The 20,608-nt window shown below is 34.2% G+C and overlaps 12 protein-coding genes and 1 non-coding gene across 13 annotated transcripts; 8 read left to right on the top strand and 5 right to left on the bottom strand.

Annotated features, from left to right (window-relative positions):
• Window positions 1–33: 33 nt before the first annotated feature.
• TpMuguga_04g00390 (uncharacterized protein) lies at window positions 34–1,055 on the top strand. The gene is made up of 5 exons (XM_758932.2): window positions 34–433; window positions 466–481; window positions 623–709; window positions 776–897; window positions 960–1,055. The coding sequence occupies exons 1-5, from the start codon at window positions 161–163 to the stop codon at window positions 993–995; spliced, it is 534 nt and encodes a 177-aa protein (XP_764025.2). The 5' UTR covers window positions 34–160; the 3' UTR covers window positions 996–1,055.
• A 79-nt stretch (window positions 1,056–1,134) lies between these two features.
• Window positions 1,135–3,680, top strand: argS (arginine--tRNA ligase). Its single transcript, XM_061305989.1, has 9 exons — window positions 1,135–1,223; window positions 1,308–1,437; window positions 1,530–1,661; window positions 1,693–1,792; window positions 1,855–1,946; window positions 2,016–2,630; window positions 2,734–2,904; window positions 2,991–3,393; window positions 3,494–3,680. The coding sequence occupies exons 1-9, from the start codon at window positions 1,218–1,220 to the stop codon at window positions 3,663–3,665; spliced, it is 1,821 nt and encodes a 606-aa protein (XP_061161156.1). The 5' UTR covers window positions 1,135–1,217; the 3' UTR covers window positions 3,666–3,680.
• Window positions 3,681–3,685: 5 nt separating this feature from the next.
• On the bottom strand, window positions 3,686–7,803 carry PI4KA1 (Phosphatidylinositol 3- and 4-kinase family protein). Its single transcript, XM_061305988.1, has 5 exons — window positions 5,586–7,803; window positions 5,434–5,519; window positions 4,401–5,298; window positions 3,954–4,264; window positions 3,686–3,849 (listed from the first exon to the last, which is right to left on the bottom strand). The coding sequence occupies exons 1-5, from the start codon at window positions 7,695–7,697 to the stop codon at window positions 3,714–3,716; spliced, it is 3,543 nt and encodes a 1,180-aa protein (XP_061161155.1). The 5' UTR covers window positions 7,698–7,803; the 3' UTR covers window positions 3,686–3,713.
• Window positions 7,804–8,164: 361 nt separating this feature from the next.
• Window positions 8,165–9,067, top strand: rpl16c (ribosomal protein L13). The gene is made up of 4 exons (XM_758929.2): window positions 8,165–8,237; window positions 8,323–8,461; window positions 8,526–8,803; window positions 8,875–9,067. Exons 1-4 carry the CDS (start codon window positions 8,226–8,228, stop codon window positions 9,049–9,051), a joined length of 606 nt encoding a protein of 201 aa, XP_764022.1. The 5' UTR covers window positions 8,165–8,225; the 3' UTR covers window positions 9,052–9,067.
• A 24-nt stretch (window positions 9,068–9,091) lies between these two features.
• On the top strand, window positions 9,092–10,595 carry SYP41 (SNARE domain protein). Its single transcript, XM_061305987.1, has 6 exons — window positions 9,092–9,394; window positions 9,494–9,891; window positions 9,965–10,051; window positions 10,156–10,233; window positions 10,294–10,446; window positions 10,501–10,595. The coding sequence occupies exons 1-6, from the start codon at window positions 9,256–9,258 to the stop codon at window positions 10,528–10,530; spliced, it is 885 nt and encodes a 294-aa protein (XP_061161154.1). The 5' UTR covers window positions 9,092–9,255; the 3' UTR covers window positions 10,531–10,595.
• On the bottom strand, window positions 10,556–11,604 carry Zmat2 (Zinc-finger of C2H2 type family protein). Its single transcript, XM_758927.2, has one exon. The coding sequence runs from the start codon at window positions 11,352–11,354 to the stop codon at window positions 10,575–10,577; it is 780 nt and encodes a 259-aa protein (XP_764020.1). The 5' UTR covers window positions 11,355–11,604; the 3' UTR covers window positions 10,556–10,574.
• Window positions 11,605–11,677: 73 nt separating this feature from the next.
• CYC1 (cytochrome c1 domain protein) lies at window positions 11,678–13,488 on the top strand. The gene is made up of 2 exons (XM_758926.2): window positions 11,678–12,138; window positions 12,282–13,488. The coding sequence occupies exons 1-2, from the start codon at window positions 12,064–12,066 to the stop codon at window positions 13,395–13,397; spliced, it is 1,191 nt and encodes a 396-aa protein (XP_764019.1). The 5' UTR covers window positions 11,678–12,063; the 3' UTR covers window positions 13,398–13,488.
• A 281-nt stretch (window positions 13,489–13,769) lies between these two features.
• Window positions 13,770–15,023, top strand: GPD (Glyceraldehyde-3-phosphate dehydrogenase). The gene has a single exon (XM_758925.2). It carries the CDS (start codon window positions 13,987–13,989, stop codon window positions 15,004–15,006), a length of 1,020 nt encoding a protein of 339 aa, XP_764018.1. The 5' UTR covers window positions 13,770–13,986; the 3' UTR covers window positions 15,007–15,023.
• A 94-nt stretch (window positions 15,024–15,117) lies between these two features.
• Window positions 15,118–16,584, bottom strand: TpMuguga_04g00382 (uncharacterized protein; the record flags this gene model as incomplete). The annotated part of the gene is made up of 1 exon (XM_758924.1): window positions 15,118–16,584. One exon carries the CDS (start codon window positions 16,582–16,584, stop codon window positions 15,118–15,120), a length of 1,467 nt encoding a protein of 488 aa, XP_764017.1.
• Window positions 16,585–16,646: 62 nt separating this feature from the next.
• On the bottom strand, window positions 16,647–18,183 carry TpMuguga_04g00381 (ATPase family associated with various cellular activities (AAA) family protein; the record flags this gene model as incomplete). Its single annotated transcript, XM_758923.2, has 5 exons — window positions 18,105–18,183; window positions 17,945–18,040; window positions 17,880–17,914; window positions 17,741–17,830; window positions 16,647–17,690 (listed from the first exon to the last, which is right to left on the bottom strand). The coding sequence occupies exons 1-5, from the start codon at window positions 18,136–18,138 to the stop codon at window positions 16,647–16,649; spliced, it is 1,299 nt and encodes a 432-aa protein (XP_764016.1). The 5' UTR covers window positions 18,139–18,183.
• A 59-nt stretch (window positions 18,184–18,242) lies between these two features.
• Window positions 18,243–19,592, top strand: rfc5 (DNA polymerase III delta subunit family protein; the record flags this gene model as incomplete). Its single annotated transcript, XM_758922.2, has 2 exons — window positions 18,243–18,621; window positions 18,697–19,592. The coding sequence occupies exons 1-2, from the start codon at window positions 18,474–18,476 to the stop codon at window positions 19,590–19,592; spliced, it is 1,044 nt and encodes a 347-aa protein (XP_764015.1). The 5' UTR covers window positions 18,243–18,473.
• Window positions 19,593–19,618: 26 nt separating this feature from the next.
• TpMuguga_04g00379 (uncharacterized protein) lies at window positions 19,619–20,262 on the bottom strand (the record flags this gene model as incomplete). Its single annotated transcript, XM_758921.1, has 3 exons — window positions 19,619–19,922; window positions 19,956–20,170; window positions 20,197–20,262. The coding sequence occupies 3 exons, from the start codon at window positions 20,260–20,262 to the stop codon at window positions 19,619–19,621; spliced, it is 585 nt and encodes a 194-aa protein (XP_764014.1).
• A 273-nt stretch (window positions 20,263–20,535) lies between these two features.
• TpMuguga_04g00933 lies at window positions 20,536–20,606 on the top strand. Its single transcript has one exon. It is a non-coding gene; the product is annotated as a tRNA-Gly (tRNA).
• The last annotated feature ends 2 nt before the right edge of the window (window positions 20,607–20,608 follow it).

Below are 20,608 nucleotides of genomic sequence, written 5' to 3'. Positions count from 1 at the left end.
GGTGTTGTTTTTAAGATTTAGTAGAAGTAAAGTATACAATTCACACATCTGCTCAATTTCTCCACAAATTAATTTTTATTAATTTTTGTAACATATTAAAATCTATGTAATCTCATTTCCCTAAAATTATGTAACTGAAATGTGACGTTGTTTTGAGAGAATGACACACATCAGTGTTAAATTATTATATGTTATGATTTATGGTTTAAATTTAACAATTATTAAATGTGTAAAAAATAATTCTGAAAATATTGGCAATTTTCTGACACCAATGCTCATGGGCGGTCTTTCAGCCTTAACGTACAACGGCCAAGGGTATCAGGGACAAATGCCTCATATCGCAGTCAAGATTATGCCCTCAAAGAAATTAAGACTCACTCCCACTGAGATGAACACATTATTATTCGCAATTAAAAGGGAAATACACAATAAAGTACTTTTAAAATAATTAATTTTTTCTTTTAGGTCAATAAACTTGAAGGTTATTTTCGGAATATTATTCTATATAGGATTATTTATAGTTTATTTATCATTAAATAAGGCTGTTTTGGGATTAATTGCCAAGTTATTTAATGAGTTAAACATATTATTTAATCTGAAATTGTGAATAATTTGAGTACAGAGGAGTTGTATGAGCATAGACATGATAATGAAAAGCACTTGTCAACATGGGCATTAAATCAAGCGCCTGTATATATGCCATTTCACGGTAATTACTTAAATTATTATATTCTTATACACATCCTACACATTAGTTAATAATAAAAATTTTTAGAATCTGTAAAGAAGAAGACTCCAAATTACCAGAAAACACTTGGTTTGGAAGTCAAAAAGTTAAAGAGTAAATTTGAGCCTGAGAAGTCAGAAAATAAGGAGACAAACACACAGAATCAACAGGTACACCACACTAAATCTTAAAATATATAAAATTTTCATACCAAATTATCAATATGATACAGGCTGAGGATAATAAACTTTCAGTGAAAAAATTATAATTTTATCTAATCATTTTATTGATAAATTTTAAATTTAATTTCCCCACACCTTTAAATATATTTTAATCCATATTTCCATCTATTTGTAAAATACCATCCCTTGTCGTTTCGGTTAATATCATTAGATATTACAATGTGTTTGTTTTATACTGATTTTAAGGATATTTTGAGAATTATGCCATTTTTATTTCCATTAAAGATCTTGATTTAATTTGTTAAAATATGAGGGTAATTTCTTATTTCTAGATTATAATATTATTATATACACTAGTCTACGCTGTGTTAATTAATATGGTCTTATTTTGAATACAGATAATTCAACAGTATGTTAGAGAATTGCTATCTTCAGCAATATCTAAATGTTCAACCAGTGAAATAGTCCAAGAATTCGCTAAACATCCTAACGTTTCTGTCGCAAAACCAAAATTCGGAGACTACCAATGTATGTTCAACTAATTTTATTGACTAATTAACACTAAATATTGTATTATTACTGTGATATGTCCATCAAATACTATTATATTACTGGTTCAGGGAGTGATGCTTTGTCGCTGTTTAAAGTGGCAAAAGATCACTTATCTGTAAATAGCCCTCAAGAACTGGCTGAAATGGTCAAAAGTAACATCACTTCCAATTCATTTTCATCAATTAATGTTTCACCTCAAGGTAATATATATAAACCCTATTTTGTGTGTAGGATTTATGACATTTGTACTATCTAATGACTGGATTGAACAAGAAATCAGATCACTAGCAAAATATGGACCATCAGTAGATAAATCCACAAAAAAACATGGGTACTAGTCCATACAATATTCGTTAATATCTAACAATTTAACCAAGTTTAACGTGTGTTTAGAGAAACAGTTGTGATTGATTTCTCATCACCAAATATTGCTAAAGAAATGCATGTTGGCCACCTAAGGTCCACAGTTATCGGGGATTCACTAGGTACTTTACATAATTATCTAACAAAATATTTATACATAACATTACTACGTCGTATTTACTTATTTGTAGCCCGAGTTTTGGAATTTTTTGGATATAAAGTAAGGAGAATAAATCATTTGGGAGATTGGGGAACACAGTTTGGGATGTTGATAGAGTATATGTTTGAGAAGTATCCAGACTTTGTGAGTAACATGCCAAGCATAAGTGACTTTACAAAGTTCTACAAAGAGGCGAAGTTGAGGATGGATGTTGATGAGGAGTTTAAGAAGAAGAGCCGTTCCAGAGTAGTTAAACTCCAATCAGGAGACGAAGAGTCTAAATTAGTCTGGAAAGTACTCTGTGACATTAGTCTCGACTCGTTTAACAGGATTTACAAGAGACTTGACATTAAATTTGAAATTTTCGGAGAGTCTTTTTACAATGACATGATCCCTGAAATTGTCAAAGATTTACAGGACAGAGGAATCGCTCAAGAGTCAGAAGGTGCTCTAGTTATCTTCACCGATGGTTCTCCAGTACCTCTAATGCTTGTTAAAAGTGATGGCGGGTTTGGCTATGATTCCACAGATATGGCATGTCTTAGATACAGAACCCACGAACTTAAAGCTGACTGGATTATTTACGTCACTGATATCGGACAGTCTGAACACTTTCAAAAACTTTTCAAGTCAGCACAACTCGCAGGTACCTCTTTACACATTCACAACACCATATTTATGACTAAGTAACCTTTTTATATTTACTTCCAAGTCATATTTTTATATCCACTGTACAATAATTCCAATAGGTTGGTGTGAGAATGTGAGAATTGATCACGTTGGATTTGGAATGGTCCAGAATGAACTTGGTGAGAAGTTTAAAACAAGATCAGGCGATACTGTTAAACTTGTTGACTTATTAGATGAAGCTGTTCGGAGGTCTAAACTGGAATTAGAAAAAAGAGATCCAAACATTCCAAGTATTAACCATATCTATGTATTATATGTTTAGCGTTACCTATTAGTGATATAAATTAGTTTGTAATTGTGTATTCATTGTGTTTAGATTTGGATGAGGTGGCTGAGGCGTTGGGATATGGTTCAGTTAAGTATTTTGATTTAAACCATTCGGTGACTACAAATTACAAGTTCTCATTTGATAAGATGCTTGACCCGCGTGGAAACACTGCAGTGTACATGTTCTACTCGTACGCAAGAATATGCCAGATTTTCAAAAAAGCAGAATCTAAAACTGCTGATGGTACAGAAACTAACAATGTAGAAACCAGTGATAATAGACCAGTGATAGTGGAGGATAGCGTGGAAGTTAATGGGACAAGTTCAGTACCAAATGAGGTTGACTTGAGTAAATTAGTGATAGAACACCCAACTGAAGTAGCTCTGGCCAAATGCCTCCTAAAATTCCCTTCCATTCTAGACCAAATACATAAAGACCTAGCCATTAACAGGTAATTGCTACTGCTCTGTCAAATTCCAAAATAAACCTATTTACATAGTTAGCAAACTTATATCTATATTACACGGCCCGTAAACTACCATATTCTATAGGTTGACGGATTATTTGTATGAGCTGAGCGTCCAATTTTCATCGTTTTATACGAAATGTAAAGTAGTTGGGGACCCCCTGCAAGAATCAAGATTAATATTGTGCTCATGCACCAAAGAAGTCATGAGAACTTGCTTCCAGCTTATTGGAATTAGGCCACTGGAGAGAATTTAATTTGGTAAATAAAACTAATATTCAATATTAAAATATTAAATTTAAAAATTAGTGTTCAATTCCCTGTTGATAGCTTTGAACGAAATCGTAAAGCTTAGTTGTTTTGCTGTTTAAGGCGTAGTAGATTTTACGCATAATATACTCCTTAGCCTCATTTGGGCTGTCATTCAACCTTAGTCTCCTCCTACGAAATTCATTACTAATTTACTCCTAATATAGTGTAGTGCGTATGAAAATGACTAAATTTTAATAAAACATGACTAAAATTTCATAAAGGGTAGAAAATACTTTAACTTCATGAGAGTAGATTTCCGGAAACACGGTATGTTGGAATACTGTAAGAGTTTCACGAGAGTTATTATAAGATTTGAATGAGTTCTGAGAGCCATGTAAGAGTTCAGAAGAAGGTGAATGAACCGCTTAAAGTTGTCTGATTTTGAACCACCCATGAAATCAACCATCTCAGGAGTAAATTTGAATGGAGCGAGTTCAAACTGAAGGTCCTTAGCAGGCGAAGCACCGAGAATAAACCCAAAGTCAATGTGAATTATATGACCACTAGATGTAAACAACAAGTTTCCATTATGCCTGTCTTTTACCTACCATATATAATTTGCAGGAGTACTAAGTTGGAGTCTTAAAGTAACTATAGAGTATAAATCAGGTGTAAATAGGTATAAATTATAAATAAATGAGGTTTAAAACAACTAATAGCATAGCTAGATAAAATTTTACTTGAAGAAGAAACGAGAGTAATGCATATCCTGCTAGTGAAGTGATGAAGTTGTCAACGGCTTTAATGTAGTTGGGAGAGAATTGGTGTCCAAATCTCTTTAGGAAAAAGTGCTTAATGGGAACACCAAATTCCTTTCCGATATTATGTCTGCTGATAGTGTCCGGGATAAAGCCCACAACTCCACCAATTTCGGAACCTTTAGGGTTAAAATAACTGCTCAGTGAAATATCGTTGATTTTACTCTTTGAGAAGATTTCAAACAGGACTCGGGAGTAGGGAATAACGAGAAATGGTCTCAGATAGACAAACAACTCGTGATTGTAAAATATCTGGAGTAGAAACTGCTTCATCTGAATAGCTAAACAGTCTTGTCTTAAATCATCTTTCATCTTATAAATGTAAGTTCTCTCAGTACCATCAGTTAGTTTATAGCTGACCATGAACGGTGCTCTTGTGGCCGAATTTAATATCTTTACTGAGTCTAAATTTATTCCAACAATTCTCCCAGATTCATCGAGATCACGTTCACTATAGTTTAAATAGAGTTTGCCGTCGTAAGAGTCTGATTGACTAAGGGTAGAGAAGGATCTACTATCTCTATTATCGTACTCACTAAGGCTAAAATTGAACTTTACATAGTTATTATTAAGTCTCTCATCAGTGGAATTTGATTTAAAACTTGTGGAATTAGGTTCATTTTGTATCGAACGGACTTGACCTAATGGATTACCTTCACTGCTTGTTGAATTCAGTTCAATATTATCATTGTAGAGTATATCCGATGAATCTTTATATAAATAAAGGTTCGGCTGGTTGTTTATAGATTCGCTGATATCCAAAATCTTCCTATTCAGCTCATTATATCTCTTCGACAAAGGCAATTCACCCAATCTTAGCCTAAGAAATTATTATTTAGAAGATTAAGGAGTATGTTGGATAAGTTATTAAATATTGTCAATAAATGAATAGTGTATTTTAGAGTTAATAAATCAATCAAATAAGTAGCTAAAACTAATATAACTATTAGAATACGTGAGGTTTAATAGTTGCCCATGAAGTAAAATTTGATTTCCGTATATGTTTCTATCCTTTTCAGACAATAAATTGAATATGAACCTCTAAAAAATTTATTGAACAGTTATTTAATAAAACTGTATAACTGTATTAACTAGTTAAAAAGATACTATGAAGGTGACAATCTTGTGATTTGTGGAATTGTTAATGTTGGAATGTAAAAGGCATGAGAGGTGGTAGAAGATCTTACTAGTGACGTTGAAATCATTGAGGGATATGTATAGCAAGTTAAGTATTCTGTCTCCAGGGTCAATGACAAGTGCTTGAACAAGTTGTTCGAGTACCATTTCAACATAATCCAAGTTCTTAGAAAGCACTAAGCATGACTGTGTTCTCTGAATAATATTAAGCTTATCGCTAATATCAAAGGCGTCTAGGTACTGATGAATTGATAGTTTCCCAACATATAAATTATAAATAATCTCAAATTGATCGTTCAGCATGTTATTGCCACAGTAAACAAATTTATAATTATGATCTCTAGGAGGTTTATAGCTTAAATTTTCCAAGTGTAAGTATGTACTGTTAGAAAGTGTTTTATTTATTGCCATAGTAGGATCAACTGACTTGACATGAGTGTCAACACAGAAAAGTAACATTAAGAACCAAGAACACTTTGACGAGTTTGCTATTATATTCTCCTTAATAATTATGCTGGATTTATTATCTAGGCATTTCTTCAGAAGTTTGAAGCAGAAAAGGTACTTTAGGTACTTTGAATATTTGGGGGAATAGTGGCTTCTTACCAAGTTCCGTTCCAAGATATCTGGGATTAAATTATTCTTAAAAGTGTAATTCACTAAAAAGTCTGAAATGTCCTCATCAATAAAAGAAACGAAGAAACTTGTTTTTAGCCTATTTAACTCATTTTTTATCAACATTCTAATCAGATTTAGGTGTGGGTAATAACAGCTCAGTTGACGCATACGTTCTAAAATGTTCATCAACCCGCAGTAAACCTCCGTAAATATTGAAGTACACCTAAGGCAATTATATGGAATAGAGCACTTTAGAAAGCCGAATTTAAGTGTACTGTAACTGAAGTAATGAACAAACAAATCAATTAAGGAAAGAAGATTCGAGATTGTAGGATCATTCAACAGCGATTTGACTACTAAAATCAAGTATCTTACATAGGGTAAATTATATTTACAGTCCAATATTAAGTTTTTAGGTATCCAACACTTGCTATGTATTAACCCATAATTGTTACTCGTAGGTGGATCAAAGGTTCTTGTTTCGTTATTAATAATTGAGTGGAACAGAGTCAGAAATGGTAAAAATAGGTTTAAGTTATTAGTGTTAACTGATGATAAAAGGTTCCAGTGATAGTTGAAGTTAAAATTTAACATTTTTTTAAAATCTGAAAATATGTTTTTAACCGGTTTTCTTACTCTTAAACTGTTAATAAATAATAAGGCAATCAATGTTTCCTTAATATATTTGGTGTCAAATCTACTCCAGGTGGAAGCTCTTGAGACTAACATATCCACATCATTATTGTTCTTAAACAACACTTTAGATATAAAATTACATAATCTAAGGTATCCAAATGATGTACTAGACTCTAATATGTCTAGCGTATCCCAATCCTCCTTATCTAAGGGAGAATCACTTAAATAATGTGTTGAATTCTTAGTATTGTAACCATCAACCACATCAACAGTAGTATAGTAAATTACGGTGTGTATATGACTTATAGTGATATTAAATCCCAGAATTGAACTTTTTATATACAGACATGAGTTTAGAAGTTTATATAATACATTTAAAAAACTTCTTCTTGAAGTCCTCAATAAACACTTGCAAATTTTAAAATCACCGGATTTATCACACTTAATACTATAATCAGAGTATTTTCTTAGTCTCAACGGTCTATATAGGAAGGGCCCGAAATATTTTAAAATAACTTTATATAGTCTGTAGTTGCGAGTTGACAGATATCCTAGGCGTTTCAGTACCAAAGCTGTAACAAGATCTGAGAAGATAACATCAACTGCCTTGTAAATGTCATTTTTTAGCAGATTTAAAAGTTTGGTCAACTTTAAAGAAGAAAAAAGCTTCAAATTTCTTACACATGATATTGGAGTATCCAAAGGTTCGGAAGAGGGTTCAAATGGGATCCGAATAAGGGAATAATCGGCCTCGGAGTTGAAGATTGGAGTTTTGAAGCCAAAGAAATCCCGAAGGTGGGATCTAGGATATTCTACAGCTAAAGTCATTTGAAATCAACATATCTAGTAATCTAGTTATTAGTACCAAGCACATTCCATTTAAAATATAAAATAAAATTAAAAAATAATATAACAAATAAAATGAACAATAAATAATAAAAAATGATATAAAAAGCTAATCAATAAAATTGTTGTGTAATTTATGAATTTGAATCAATAAATTGGAACGGGAAAATCATTACTAACCTCAAATAAAAAACCTACAATGGTTAAAAGTACATATAACTAACTAAATGTTTAAAATAGAATTAATTAATGAAATATGGACTTGATAAGGGATAAGTTAGGGTTCATAAAGATTTTCGAGATAATTTACCAATTATTATAAAAGTATATCCATTTTAAAATTAAAATTCACAGTGAAAAGATAAATGTGTGCCACCGAGGACTAAAATAAAGGAATCTTTCCATTAATGACAGATGGGGCATTACCAGTGTGGGAACAATAAAATAATATGATTTTATCATTATATTTATAAATTTATATTATTTTTATATAGTCTCAGACGATTTAAAATGTTTAAAGAAGTTAGTTTTTGATATTTTATTAGTTAATAATCCCCTTATTACTAATTATAACAATTTACTGAATTATTGTTAAATAATTTCTTAGACACTTGTCCTTGATGGTAAGGGCCATTTGATGGGCCGTCTAGCTTCTGTTGTTGCTAAACAGTTGCTTTCGGGCCAGAAGGTTGTAGTTGTTAGATGCGAGGAAATAAATATCAGTGGATCACTCTTTAGAAATAAACGTAAGTTCCCACCAAATATATTTATTAAAATTTTATAAAAAACAACAATAATAATTTATTATAGTGAAATATCAAAGATTCCTGAGACTGAAGACCAATACGAACCCAGCCCGAGGTCCATTCCATGTTAGAAGTCCTTCAAAGTTTTTCGCAAGAGTTGTTAGAGGTATGCTTCCTCATAAAACCAAGAGAGGAAACCATGCTTTAAAAACCCTTAAAACCTTTGAAGGAGTACCGCCTAAATATGCTAAAGTTAAAAAACATGTCGTTACATCCGCTTTACGCTTCCTTAAACTTAAACCTGGCAGACGTTATGCACGTTTGGGTGATGTTTTAACCAAGGTTTGGATTTATTTATATTTTCTTCGGTCTAGTTAAATAAAATTTTAATGATTAACTGAACATTGTATTAGGTTGGATGGAACTATGATGGATTGGTTAAGAAGTTAGAAGATCGTAGGAAGGAACGTTCCCAAGAGTATTACAAGGCCAAGACTCTTGAGAGAGAAAAGCTAAGAAAGGCTAAGTTAGCAGCACTGGCCAAGCTTCCTGAAGACTCAAGAGCACTTTTAACTGAACTTTCCGCATAATCTGCTTTCCAATATTTTTTCCATCATTTTTTATTTTATTATTTTAAGTCTAGATTTAGTATTTCGTTACTGATATCCCTATTTTTCCATTCTGTTTTCACATCTTTTATTATTTTAACCATTTATTTTATATATTCTGTACAATTTTAATAATTTTTCATGATTTTTAATTTATTATTCATTTTAATGTATTATAGAGGTTAGATGCCTAAAACAGTAGTATTTCATCGCAATTTAACACATACTTACCAGCACGTTCGCCATAAAGAGAGAGAAAAGGCACATAGATTCGATATTAAAAAAGACGATTCCACTTCTGACCCCAATGAATCATCTTCTAACGGTATTTCTCAATTCGTCTACTATTAATCCCTTTTATACTTAATTGACATAATTTTACACCAATTCTCCTTACATATCATAACTTTATTGAATTTTTTAGAGAATGAAGCCACAGCTCCTGGCCATGTAACTATGGAGATATTACCAGAGTGGCTAGAGTTAGTGGATGAATGCAATTATCTGTTATCTAATGCCCGAGTGAAGGTGAAAGAGCTGGAGAAACTGCAGAACATGAACCTCCTGAACGTTTTTGGGAAGGCAGGCAGGGGCGACTATGAGAAGATTTCAAACTTATCAGTTGAGATTACCACAACTTTTAAGAAAATTGAAATCAATACTGAGAAGATTTCGAAGGAGGTTGACAACTACATTGAGCATCTTCTAAGGAAAAATGCAAAGGCTAAAATCGCCACTGATCTCGTGCCTCTCTCAATCTCTTTCCGGAAAATGCAGAAAAAATTCTATGATTCGCTGCAAAATGATTCAATGCACAATGAAGTACACTATTAGTTTATTTTTACATCTGTTTACACAATTATTTATTTGGTTCATACTAATAAAAATTTTCTAGATGACTATAATGAATAATGTTGTAAGGGATGAGATAATACAAGATTCAGTTCAAACTTCACACGATAATATCGCAGATAGAACATTGGTAATTTTAACTTAGTTTACAGTTTTTTAAAGATCCATTTTTTGAAACTGGTTTATTGTTTCACGCTAATTTACGATTTTAAGACAACTTATTTTCTTGTTTAGAGGTTACAGCAAATAGCTTTAACAGTACAAGATTTAAAGGATATGTACACTCAAATGTCAACAATGCTAGTTGAGCAGGTTCAACTCTGTTTATTTACTGCTAAATTAAGTTATTTACATTTATATAACTGAGAATAGGGTTCGATGTTGGATCAGATAGACTATAACGTAAAGGAATTTTCGAGGAATTCACATAAATTTGCACAAGAACTTAAACGAAGACATGAACGCGATAACCCTAAAAAGGCCATTAAAACTGTTAGATATTTGGTCACTGTCATCTTTGTACAGGTATTTATTTACATATTTATCAACTTAACTTTATAATGTTTTATTAACGTTTAGTTGGTATTTGTAATAATAAAATTCGCCTAAGTTCGGGACTGAGTAATATATAAAATGGTAAATTCTGTATAATATTAACAAAAAGATACTGGAAGACCAGCTTTCCTCATGGCTTCCAGTTCACTGGATTCTTCCTCATCCTCGTACTCTGATTTAACCTTATATTCGCTTTTAGCATCGTCATAATCTGATTTAAAGTCATTATACTCGGATTTAACATTAGTATGCTCAGATTTTACTTTATGACCACTATTAACATCTGGGTTTGAGTTGTTGAGTTTTCTCTTTTTCTTTTCTAATTTCATGAGCTTTCTTCGTTCCTTCATCTCCTTTTCGTACATCTCAAGCTCCTTTATCCGCTCCCTAGCGTCATTTTCAAGTTCGTCCTTGGTCTTAACAGAGGTGCTGTCTCTCTCGGAGAGTCTTCTTAGCTTATCAGCGACGGCTTTGGCACTTACCTTCTCGACTCTCATTGTCATGCCGAGAAGACGATTGTGTTTCTTACCATTCAAGTGGTCTAAGTAGGATTTAGAATCCTTTAGAAGACAGTTGCACGTCTTACAAAAAAAGCCGCCCTGCTTAGATTTGGGACCGTCGACGTCAACCAGTTCTGATCTTCCAACATACTTTGAAAAGTCAATAGTCTCCTTCCTAGGCTTTAAATCCTCACGAACCTCAGGTACCGTGATCACGGGCTTCTTAAAAGTCCCCTGGTATAGCGTAGAAATAGTCTCCTCAACGACGTCGCCACCGCCCGATTTACCTATGGCTTTCTCAGTGTAGAAGTTTCGGTCCCAAACCTTCCTACCCAAGGCGTCCACCTTCTCTACATTTTTCTCCTTCTCCTTCTCCATATTTTACAAAATTTTTACAAAAATTGAATAAAATTATGATAATATGTTACAAAATAATTTTAAAATCATAAAATAGTGTGAAATGAGTGAAAATTGTAAAAACACATGAATTAAATAATAAACTCAATGAAGTTCAAGGATGATGTTGTTTAAAACTTAGAACTTGTTGTATAAAAATATATAAAACTCCAAAAGGAGTAGAAAGGTAAGTAAATGATAAGGTTAAAACATTTTAAATGTTTGGAACACAGATGTAAATCAGAAATTGACCAATACCCCACCCAATTTATATAAATAATCATTATAACAAAGTTGATTCCATATTTTAATTGTTTGGATATTAATCTTTTGAGCCTTGTATTCATATTTCTCGCTTAATAGATTAAATCCAAGTTGAAACTACACATTTATACCATTCAGTAATAATTTTCAAATTTATAACTTTTCTTTTCTCATCAAGATATTATACCGATTTTTATTAAATTTCATCTCTTTTATTGGATTCTCTGAATTCTGTTCTCATTTATATTGGTCATATCATACCTCACATCTTTGTTTGTTTATTGGACACACTTTTAATATTTTCAATCCTCATTTTTATCTGTTTAAACATACATTTTGTATCTGAGAGGAGATTTTTATCCTTCTGCAATTTTTATTCTTATGGTTATTCTTGTACTGTAATCCACCTTCTATATTAATTTATTCAATGGCTGGTGGAGGCGCTCTCAATAAATTATTCCCAGGTTATAAAGATAAAATCTGGAACAAACTTCCCCTCACAGTATGTTTTATTAGATTCTTCATCATTTTGCACAATTAGTAATTAATTAGTAATTTTTACCAAATTACTAGTTTTTACCAATTCGTGTTATTTTAAACACGAGTTACATAATAAGATAACACACAAAACACATCATTTTTTAGGTGAGACTTGGTCTAATAAACTCATGGAACCGTAAACTCATATCATCCGTACACCGAGAATCTGTTGTAACAAATGGTAGGGTAAAGAGCTTTAATAAGTATGTGCTTGACCCGCTGAAGCCCGGGTACGCATATAGGTCACCTGCCATAGACTATAAGAAGCAGAGGGCTAGAGGAACCTTGATTGAGGGAGTAGACTATTACTTGCCAACTTTAGGGGCACAAGAGCGTCTAATGAACTTTTTCTCACCATACACAGAAGAGGAGACCGCAAAACGTAGTCGTTACCGTTACCAGAGTTTAAAAGTGTATATATTAACAGCTCTTGGAGTGACAATTGTGTATAACTATTTACAACGCAGACCAATAGCTTGGTGCTCAAACTTAGATCCCCCAACGCCACCAGTTTACCCATTTTGGTTCAAAAACGTACTTCACGGACATGACATACCAAGTGTTCGTAGAGGATATGAGGTTTACAGACAGGTTTGCGCAACCTGTCATTCACTTAACTACCTTAAATTTCGACACTTGATTGATGAGGTATACCCACTGGAGAAGGTAAAGGAAATTGCGGCAGAGTACGAAATTGAAGATGGACCAAATGAACAAGGTGAAATGTACTCAAGACCAAGGATACCCACTGATCCATTTCCAGCTCCATATCCAAACTCTGAAGCAGCAAGATATGCCAATAATGGAGCAATTCCACCAGATCTCACACTGATGTCAAGTGCCAGGAGAAATGGGCCGGATTACATCTTCTCTCTCCTCACGGGTTACTCAGAACCTCCGGAAGGCTTTGAACTGAGACCTGGCCTGCACTTTAACAACTACTTCAATGGTGGCTCAATATCTATGGCTCCACCACTTGAGGATGGGATGCTCGAGTTTGAGGACGGAACACCTGCAACGGTTTCACAGATGGCAAAGGATGTCGCCAACTTCATCACCTGGACCTCAGACCCTATGCACGACGAGAGGAAGAACTTGTTCTTCAAGTTCTTTGCCGGAAGCACTCTTTGCGCTATCGTAGTATCTATGTGGTACAGGTTCTTTTGGGCCCACTTCGCCACCATGCGCTGGGACTTTAAGAAATTAACCAAATTTAAATAATCTCAATGTTTTAATATCATTTGCTATGTCTAATGTTTTTTCAAACATTTATTATACAGAGTCAATAATTAAGTAGGATCTATACTTTGGAGGTGTGTATATAGTAAAAATTAATAAATTTAATAAGTATTTAGATTTTATGTTAGATCAACTTTGTTAAGGAGAATTTTACTATTTAAAAGTAAATTATTAAAAAAATTATGGCAACTAGTGGAAATCAAGAGATTTATACCTACATTTGCTAAACTAGGTATGTGTAACTTGATAAATTAAGAATTATAGAAGTCATAATAGTCTATTGAGACTAAATCTACATGGAATCCATCGAATTAATGAAGAATTGGTGTGGAATCAAGGACATTTTTATAAAATAAACAATTTTTATATAAATTTAGACCCCATTTGAAGGTTAATGTTGGATGGGGGATTTGATATCAACTTATCAGATTTATTTATTATTGACTGAATTGTTGTTGAAAGTTTTTGGCTGAAAAGTATAAATACACATCTTTAAAACCAGTTGTAAACAATTAAAATCATTTAGTAGTTAAACGCAGTACTAGGTAAACTGATCTCGCTCATAGAAAAAATGGTAGTAAGGATTGGTATCAACGGCTACGGCCGTATCGGACGCCTGGTCCACAGAGCTTCATTATCAATGGAGAATGTTGAGGTGGTCCACGTTAACGACCCATTTATGACCCCGGACTACATCAAGTACTTGTTCAAGCACGACTCAGTTCACGGCTCACTCCCCTATGAATTATCAGTAACCAGCGAGCACCTCATGGTTGGCTCAAAGAAGGTCCACCTCACTTTCGAGAAGGACCCAGCAGCAATCCCCTGGGGTAAAAACGACGTCGACGTTGTCGCCGAGTGCTCTGGAGTGTTCACAAGCACCGAGAAGGCCAAGCTTCACCTTGAGGGAGGAGCAAAGTTGGTTGTGATCTCAGCGCCAACCAGCGACTCCACCCCAATGTACGTTTTCGGAGTCAACCACACCACCTACGACAAGTCTGTCCGCGTTATGTCAAACGCAAGCTGCACCACCAACTGCCTAGCTCCACTCGCCAAGGTTGTCAATGACAACTTCGGAATTGTCGAGGGACTAATGACGACAGTCCACGCAGTTACTGCCAACCAGCTTACTGTTGACGGAGCTTCAAGAGGTGGAAAGGACTGGCGTGCAGGTCGTTGTGCAGGAGTCAATATCATTCCAGCCTCAACAGGAGCTGCCAAGGCTGTGGGAAAAGTCATCCCCGAGCTTAACGGGAAACTCACCGGCATGGCGTTCCGTGTCCCAGTCTCCGACGTTAGCGTTGTTGACCTCACTGTCAAGCTTGCCAAGCCTGCGAAGTATGAAGACATTGTCAGGGTGGTCAAGGACGCAGCTGCGGGCCCAATGAAGGGAGTTCTCGGCTACACTGACGACGAGGTTGTATCCTCGGACTTTGTCGATGACAAGAGGTCCAGCGTCTTCGACGTCAAGGCCGGAATATCACTCAACGATACCTTCGTCAAGTTGGTATCCTGGTACGACAACGAGTGGGGATATTCTAACAGGCTCCTTGACCTCGCCCACTACGTTTTCCAGAAATATTCATCTTAATTTGTGTATTACATTCATTATTTGCTAGTATAACTTAATTACGCTTTTCATATAAAGTATTAAATACATCCACGTAATGCAATTAATTGGTGTGCATCAAGTTTAAATATATTATCTTGGCTTGTTAAGTACCTTCCACTTGCTGTCTTCAGCTCCTGTGTTGAGTTCATCTCTCGAATTCATGTCATTCAATGGTTCATTTGTTGAACTTTTATGCTTCACTATCCATCTAGAGTGGGTTTCACCTGAACTAGCAGATCTCCCAGTTACCACAGGACTGCCAAAACTTTTCTCAGATGACCTTTCTCTAAAGTGGTTTACACTGGTCTCAGGTAACCGCTTTCTCGTGTTGTCGACAAAGGTATCGTATAAGCCACTTTTTCTAGTGTAGCCAACGGTGAGTTCATCTGTGTTGGTGATTTCAGGACGGTAAACGGGTTTGGTAGGCCGTGAATGAGTTTCAAGTCTACTTGGTCCACTATCAAGTTCATAACTTGGAGTTTTACTATTCTCTCGTTCAGAATATGAATGCGATTTGGAATAAGTATCATGAGTATCTCTAAAACTAGAGCTTTCTCCAAATGAATCCCGTTCTTTAGAGAAAGGCTTCTCACTTGAATAACTAGGTTTCTTTAAAGGCTTGAAATGTTGAGAAATATGGGTGTTGGTAACAAACATCTTGCCGGCTGGAACACAGGCGTTGGAAAGTAACTTCTTTGCCTTAGCAATGATACCTTCTGCAGCTAGGGTGTAGTCCTTGGGGTCCCCTTCAGTTCTTATTGTGAGTACCAGAGGATACCCCTTTAGAGCTTTCTTCCTGAAGAAGTTGCACTTGGTACGAAGATCAGCTTCTTGAATACGTAAACTTACCCTCACTTCTATTGTGTTATATACCTTCTTCTTTACCTTAGGTTTTTCGATGTAACTTTTAGTCTTGTACAACTCTCTTTTCAGCATCGCTATTTCTTCCTTGAGGTTATTATACTCTTGGGATCCTATCACAACTGAATCGTCTGGGGTCGCCTCAATTCCTCTCGATTCCGACATCATATTCAGTTTTTTGGTACCAAAAGGTTCACTTCTCGAGTACCTTTGATCAAATGAATCCATATATTCATTTTTTGTTTCACTGTCATCGGGAGCATCAAGAGGGTAATGAGCGGGACTTAGCGAATTGGCAATTGTATCTACGGCATTTGATCTATCCTTGTATTCGAAGGAATCAACAGTAATATCACTGGTGTCAAGTGTATTGGCAGTAATATCACAGAAGTCAAGTGTATTAGGAGCAATATCGCCCATGTCAAAAGTTTTATTAATTGTATTATCAAAGGAAGTACTATTACTATTATCGAAAGCATTATTAACAGAATTAACAGTGTTGTCAATTATATCAAGTGTGTTGAGTGGGTTTGAACTAGTTTCAACAATATTATCATAAATATCACTAACAAATGCGTCAGTGTCCGGATTAACACGACCAAAATGAGGCGGCTTGGTTTTAGTATATATTAAATTATTCGAGGAGATGTATGCAGAATGTACTAAAAAAGCGCCAACTCGCTTTATTAACTGCATTATGCCCCAATTTATTACTATTACTATTGTTGTTACTTAAATAGTTTGGAAATGTAGCCGATTTAGGGTGATTTATGAAGCACTACTAGGGTATCGACAATGCTAACAAAAGAATTATGAAGACTAGAAATATTTGTGCCACCAGATGTTGAAGTCAGAAATTTAATATCAGGATCTAAGTTATAAAGGTGGTTAAGTAAAGTGTTAGTAACTGTGGCTGGCACTTGCCTTTCCTCGTCAATATTAACCTTGGCAACTAAACACTCGATTCCGTCAAACACCACCAGACATGGCTTATTATACTTAGCCTTAACAAATATATTCTTTAAGTATAACTCTGAAACCCCAACTAGCTCACTCAGCAGTTCATTGTAGTCTATATTTATAACATGGCCACACGACCTAGAGTTTTTGTTAGGGTCCTTATAATCTAGTTTATTACTACTATGATTTGAATTATTCAAATGATACCACGATTTTGCAATTGACCTCAATAGTACAGTTTTCCCTGATGATTGCGTACCACAGATTAATGTGATCTTGCCCAGCTCTAGTGACTTTATATCCACTTCAAATGGCATATATAAATTTAATATCCTTATATCTTTATCTATTAGATCATAAACTGATTTATTGTGACCATTTACATCAATTTGTGTGTTTGAATCTTTGGATTTAAAAGAATCAAGTAATTCCGATATCCCTTTTATAACTTCTAGGTTGTACTCCGAACTATCATCTAATTGGGTTGTTTTATCAGTAAATTCCTCTAAATTATCCTCTAAATTCTCTATAATGTTAGATTTTACTGTGAAATTTATGAGCTCTTTCAATAAAAACTTTTGTGTAAAAATATCATTATAGAACGGTTTAGAGTTAAACGGGTCACCGTAAAGGCAGAGACAAATTAAATTATGGTCCACTTGTTCCTTTAATAAATATAAAACTGAAAATCTAATCCAATAGAAAAACTTATATACCCAATTTACTTTACACTTATCAACCTTTTCCTCTACACCTTCACTTAACCTTAACAACTTTACGTATGCGTTCTTACTTTTGGTCCTATGATTTAAATTATCCTTAAACTTAGTATTGTTATGTTCCTAAAAATGATATAATTTATAAAGAAATCTAAAGGTAATAATGTGTTTACTTGATAATCTGATGAAAATGAGGGCCAAAGGTCAAATTTGTCAAAAATGATAAAACTGTGTTTAAATGTGTCGGATTTCTTCAAATGGTCCTGAAGATTTTTTAATGTTTAATTAGCTAAAATTAAATTAAAAACAAACAGAAAAGAATTTGTGAAGGAAGGATAAAGAATCACCTACAAAAATGTCAAAAATTGTAAAGTTACAAGAATTATAGGCGGATCTAAAGAGCTTTAAGTTTATTAAGCTGACAGGAACTCCGGATTTCTTTAAAAAATCATACAAAACCCCAATTGTGTAGCCTGAATTCAGAAATTTATCCCATCAAACAAAAATACACAAAAATATTGGATATATAAAGAATACCTTTTGGAAGTTCAATTTCGGCAATAGTACCCATTTAAATAATCAAATGAATAATCTTTTGTCATTATTCTCATAAAATAATTTAAATTATATGAATTTTATAAATTATTATTAACACATTAGGTCAAGGATCGCCTTACACAATTGTATTTATAACTTTAATTCACTCCTTCTTTATTTGTTATATTTTTAATCACATTTTTATTATTCTTTAATATGATGATAATATGATTTTTCATCCACACCTTTAAATTTTACCTAATTTAATGATAATATTTGATATTACAGATTTGATTAAATGATTTAGAATGGAGAGCTTTATGTAACTTATATAACAGAATCTATTCAGTTGATTTGAAGGTTATTAAAATGGCAACGACACTAGGTGCTCCCTGGGTGGAGAAGTATAGGCCGGAGACTCTACAAGATATAATTTCTCACGAGGACATAATGTCTACGCTTATGATTTTCGCTGAAAAAGGACAGCTTCCACACTTACTATTTCATGGTCCTCCAGGTAATTTTGTCCTTAATTCCACTATTTACTCTCAAATAACCTTAATTACTTGATACAACTGAGTTTATTGTATAGGTTCTGGAAAGACTTCTACAATACTGGCTATATCTCGCTATTTGTATGGAAGTCAACGTAATGGGTTTGTGCTAGAGTTAAATGCCTCAGATGAGAGGGGAATCGACACGGTTCGTGACCAGATAAAGGCATTTTCTGAAACTTCAAACACTTTTACAAGCACAATGCCAGTTGATGATCCACCAAGAACTAACTTAAAGCTAATAATACTGGATGAAGCTGACCAGATGACAAATGCTGCCCAGAACGCACTAAGGAGAATCATGGAAATATACTCAAATAATGTTAGGTTTTGCCTGATTTGCAACTTCATGAATAAGATAATACCCCCAATTCAGTCAAGGTGTACTGGATTCAGGTTTCAGCCGTTAAAGTCTGACGTCGTTCGTGAACGTATACGGGAAATTGCTAAACTTGAAAACGTAAAAATCACTGACTGTGCACTGGATGCCCTTGTAGAAATAGGCCAAGGAGATATGCGTAGGGTACTAAACTGTCTCCAAGTGACTTCAATGTCACACGCCAAAGGAGCTGATTTCACTATAGATGCAAATCTAATACTTGCAACTTCTGGACTACCACAGAGTAGTGAAATTGACCATTTGCTTAAGAGTCTCATGCAGAACTCATTTAAGGAGTGCATATACGAGTTGAGTGTTTTACACCATAAAAAGGGCTATTCACTTGAGGACATTGTCAGGTTACTTTACAAATCCATTGTTAAAATCGACTGGCCCAATGTACCTATTGTTCAACTTTTAATTAGGCTCGCGGATGTCGAGGAAAGACTGGCAGCTGGAGCCAACTCTAACATCCAAATCGCCTCCATAGTTAGCGCATTTCAAGAGTCAAGATACGAAATTGAACGCATTAAATTCGATCTTAATATTAACTAACTTGTGATATACCTAATCGTATTACATTATTGGCTGTTGTTTTCTAATTCTATTTCATCCTCGTCTAAATTATCATAATTTTCTTCCAAATTTTCGTTTTCAGGCAAATCTATATCATTATAATCGTCTTGATCCAAATCCTCTACGGTGGTATCCTCTAAATTATGGGCGTTGTTATGATCTAGATCCTCCATGTTGTGATCTAAATCATGATTTTGATCTTGATTTTCATTGTTTTCCTTTTGTTGTAGATCATTAATTTGACTTTCAACTTCATAAAACATGCATTGTTTAAGAGCTTCTAAAATATCTTTGTCAAATACGCTGGACCTATAATCAACTTAGATGAATAGAACCGGGTACCTTCTGTTGTTTTTCGCTATAGATTCGGCAATTGTGGTTATATAGAGTACAAAAAGTGAAGCGATGCGATTCATTGAAAAAATGGCTTCCTTTCGAAACCTGCGATTTTTAGGACTATATTTCTTGACATTCTTCGACACACCGGGATTCGAAGAATTTGAACAGTCAAAATCAGTGGAATCACGAGTTATTCCGAAATGAACAATATCATGGACCTAAATATAGATGATTAAATATGTACCGAAAGTACGGTTTTAAATGGAAGAACTTCCAGGTCTTTTGGAGTAAATTCATCCTCTTCATCCATATTAATGAAAATTTTTGTGGAAAATTGAGTATATCAAATTTTAGAGGCTTAAAATAGTGTTATTCATTGAATGTGTTAGGAATGGTCAGTTTCAAAAAGTAAATTTCGGTGTGAGGTGAGGAATCTGAGAATGAGAGAATACAGTTATATGATAACCCCAGTAACGGATAAAAATTATTATTATTCTATACTAAATTTAACGAAAATAAAAATTAAAATTAAAATATTTAAGAGGTTCACCAATATAAATTCTAAACATTATATCCTCTCGTAGCATCTGTGGTCTAGTGGTAGAATACCTCGTTGCCATCGAGGTGACCCGGGTTCGATTCCCGGCAGATGCACC

The sequence above is a fragment of the Theileria parva genome (genome assembly GCF_000165365.1).
Source record: "Theileria parva strain Muguga chromosome 4 map unlocalized ctg_529, whole genome shotgun sequence".
Lineage (NCBI taxonomy): Eukaryota > Apicomplexa > Aconoidasida > Piroplasmida > Theileriidae > Theileria > Theileria parva.
Note: the sequence above shows the minus strand (reverse complement) of the source record. Positions and strands in the feature narration are given on the sequence as shown.

What these genes read in the sequence shown, in the direction of transcription:
- TpMuguga_04g00390 (XM_758932.2), top strand. Translation starts at nt 161, where the DNA reads ATGACACACATCAGTGTTAAATTATTATATGTTATGATTTATGGTTTA. An exon ending in TGTATATATGCCATTTCACG is followed by an intron (nt 710 to 775) that starts GTAATTACTTAA and finishes AAAAATTTTTAG; the next exon opens with AATCTGTAAAGAAGAAGACT. An exon ending in CAAACACACAGAATCAACAG is followed by an intron (nt 898 to 959) that starts GTACACCACACT and finishes AATATGATACAG; the next exon opens with GCTGAGGATAATAAACTTTC.
- argS (XM_061305989.1), top strand. An exon ending in AGTTATCGGGGATTCACTAG is followed by an intron (nt 1,947 to 2,015) that starts GTACTTTACATA and finishes ACTTATTTGTAG; the next exon opens with CCCGAGTTTTGGAATTTTTT. An exon ending in CAAGTCAGCACAACTCGCAG is followed by an intron (nt 2,631 to 2,733) that starts GTACCTCTTTAC and finishes TAATTCCAATAG; the next exon opens with GTTGGTGTGAGAATGTGAGA.
- PI4KA1 (XM_061305988.1), bottom strand. Translation starts at nt 7,697, where the DNA reads ATGACTTTAGCTGTAGAATATCCTAGATCCCACCTTCGGGATTTCTTT. An exon ending in ACAAGATTGTCACCTTCATA is followed by an intron (nt 5,520 to 5,585) that starts GTATCTTTTTAA and finishes TAAATTTTTTAG; the next exon opens with AGGTTCATATTCAATTTATT. An exon ending in GGGCAACTATTAAACCTCAC is followed by an intron (nt 5,299 to 5,433) that starts GTATTCTAATAG and finishes ATAATTTCTTAG; the next exon opens with GCTAAGATTGGGTGAATTGC.
- rpl16c (XM_758929.2), top strand. An exon ending in ATCACTCTTTAGAAATAAAC is followed by an intron (nt 8,462 to 8,525) that starts GTAAGTTCCCAC and finishes AATTTATTATAG; the next exon opens with TGAAATATCAAAGATTCCTG. An exon ending in TGGGTGATGTTTTAACCAAG is followed by an intron (nt 8,804 to 8,874) that starts GTTTGGATTTAT and finishes ACATTGTATTAG; the next exon opens with GTTGGATGGAACTATGATGG.
- SYP41 (XM_061305987.1), top strand. Translation starts at nt 9,256, where the DNA reads ATGCCTAAAACAGTAGTATTTCATCGCAATTTAACACATACTTACCAG. An exon ending in CAATGAATCATCTTCTAACG is followed by an intron (nt 9,395 to 9,493) that starts GTATTTCTCAAT and finishes TGAATTTTTTAG; the next exon opens with AGAATGAAGCCACAGCTCCT. An exon ending in ATATCGCAGATAGAACATTG is followed by an intron (nt 10,052 to 10,155) that starts GTAATTTTAACT and finishes TTTCTTGTTTAG; the next exon opens with AGGTTACAGCAAATAGCTTT.
- Zmat2 (XM_758927.2), bottom strand. Translation starts at nt 11,354, where the DNA reads ATGGAGAAGGAGAAGGAGAAAAATGTAGAGAAGGTGGACGCCTTGGGT.
- CYC1 (XM_758926.2), top strand. Translation starts at nt 12,064, where the DNA reads ATGGCTGGTGGAGGCGCTCTCAATAAATTATTCCCAGGTTATAAAGAT. An exon ending in GGAACAAACTTCCCCTCACA is followed by an intron (nt 12,139 to 12,281) that starts GTATGTTTTATT and finishes ATCATTTTTTAG; the next exon opens with GTGAGACTTGGTCTAATAAA.
- GPD (XM_758925.2), top strand. Translation starts at nt 13,987, where the DNA reads ATGGTAGTAAGGATTGGTATCAACGGCTACGGCCGTATCGGACGCCTG.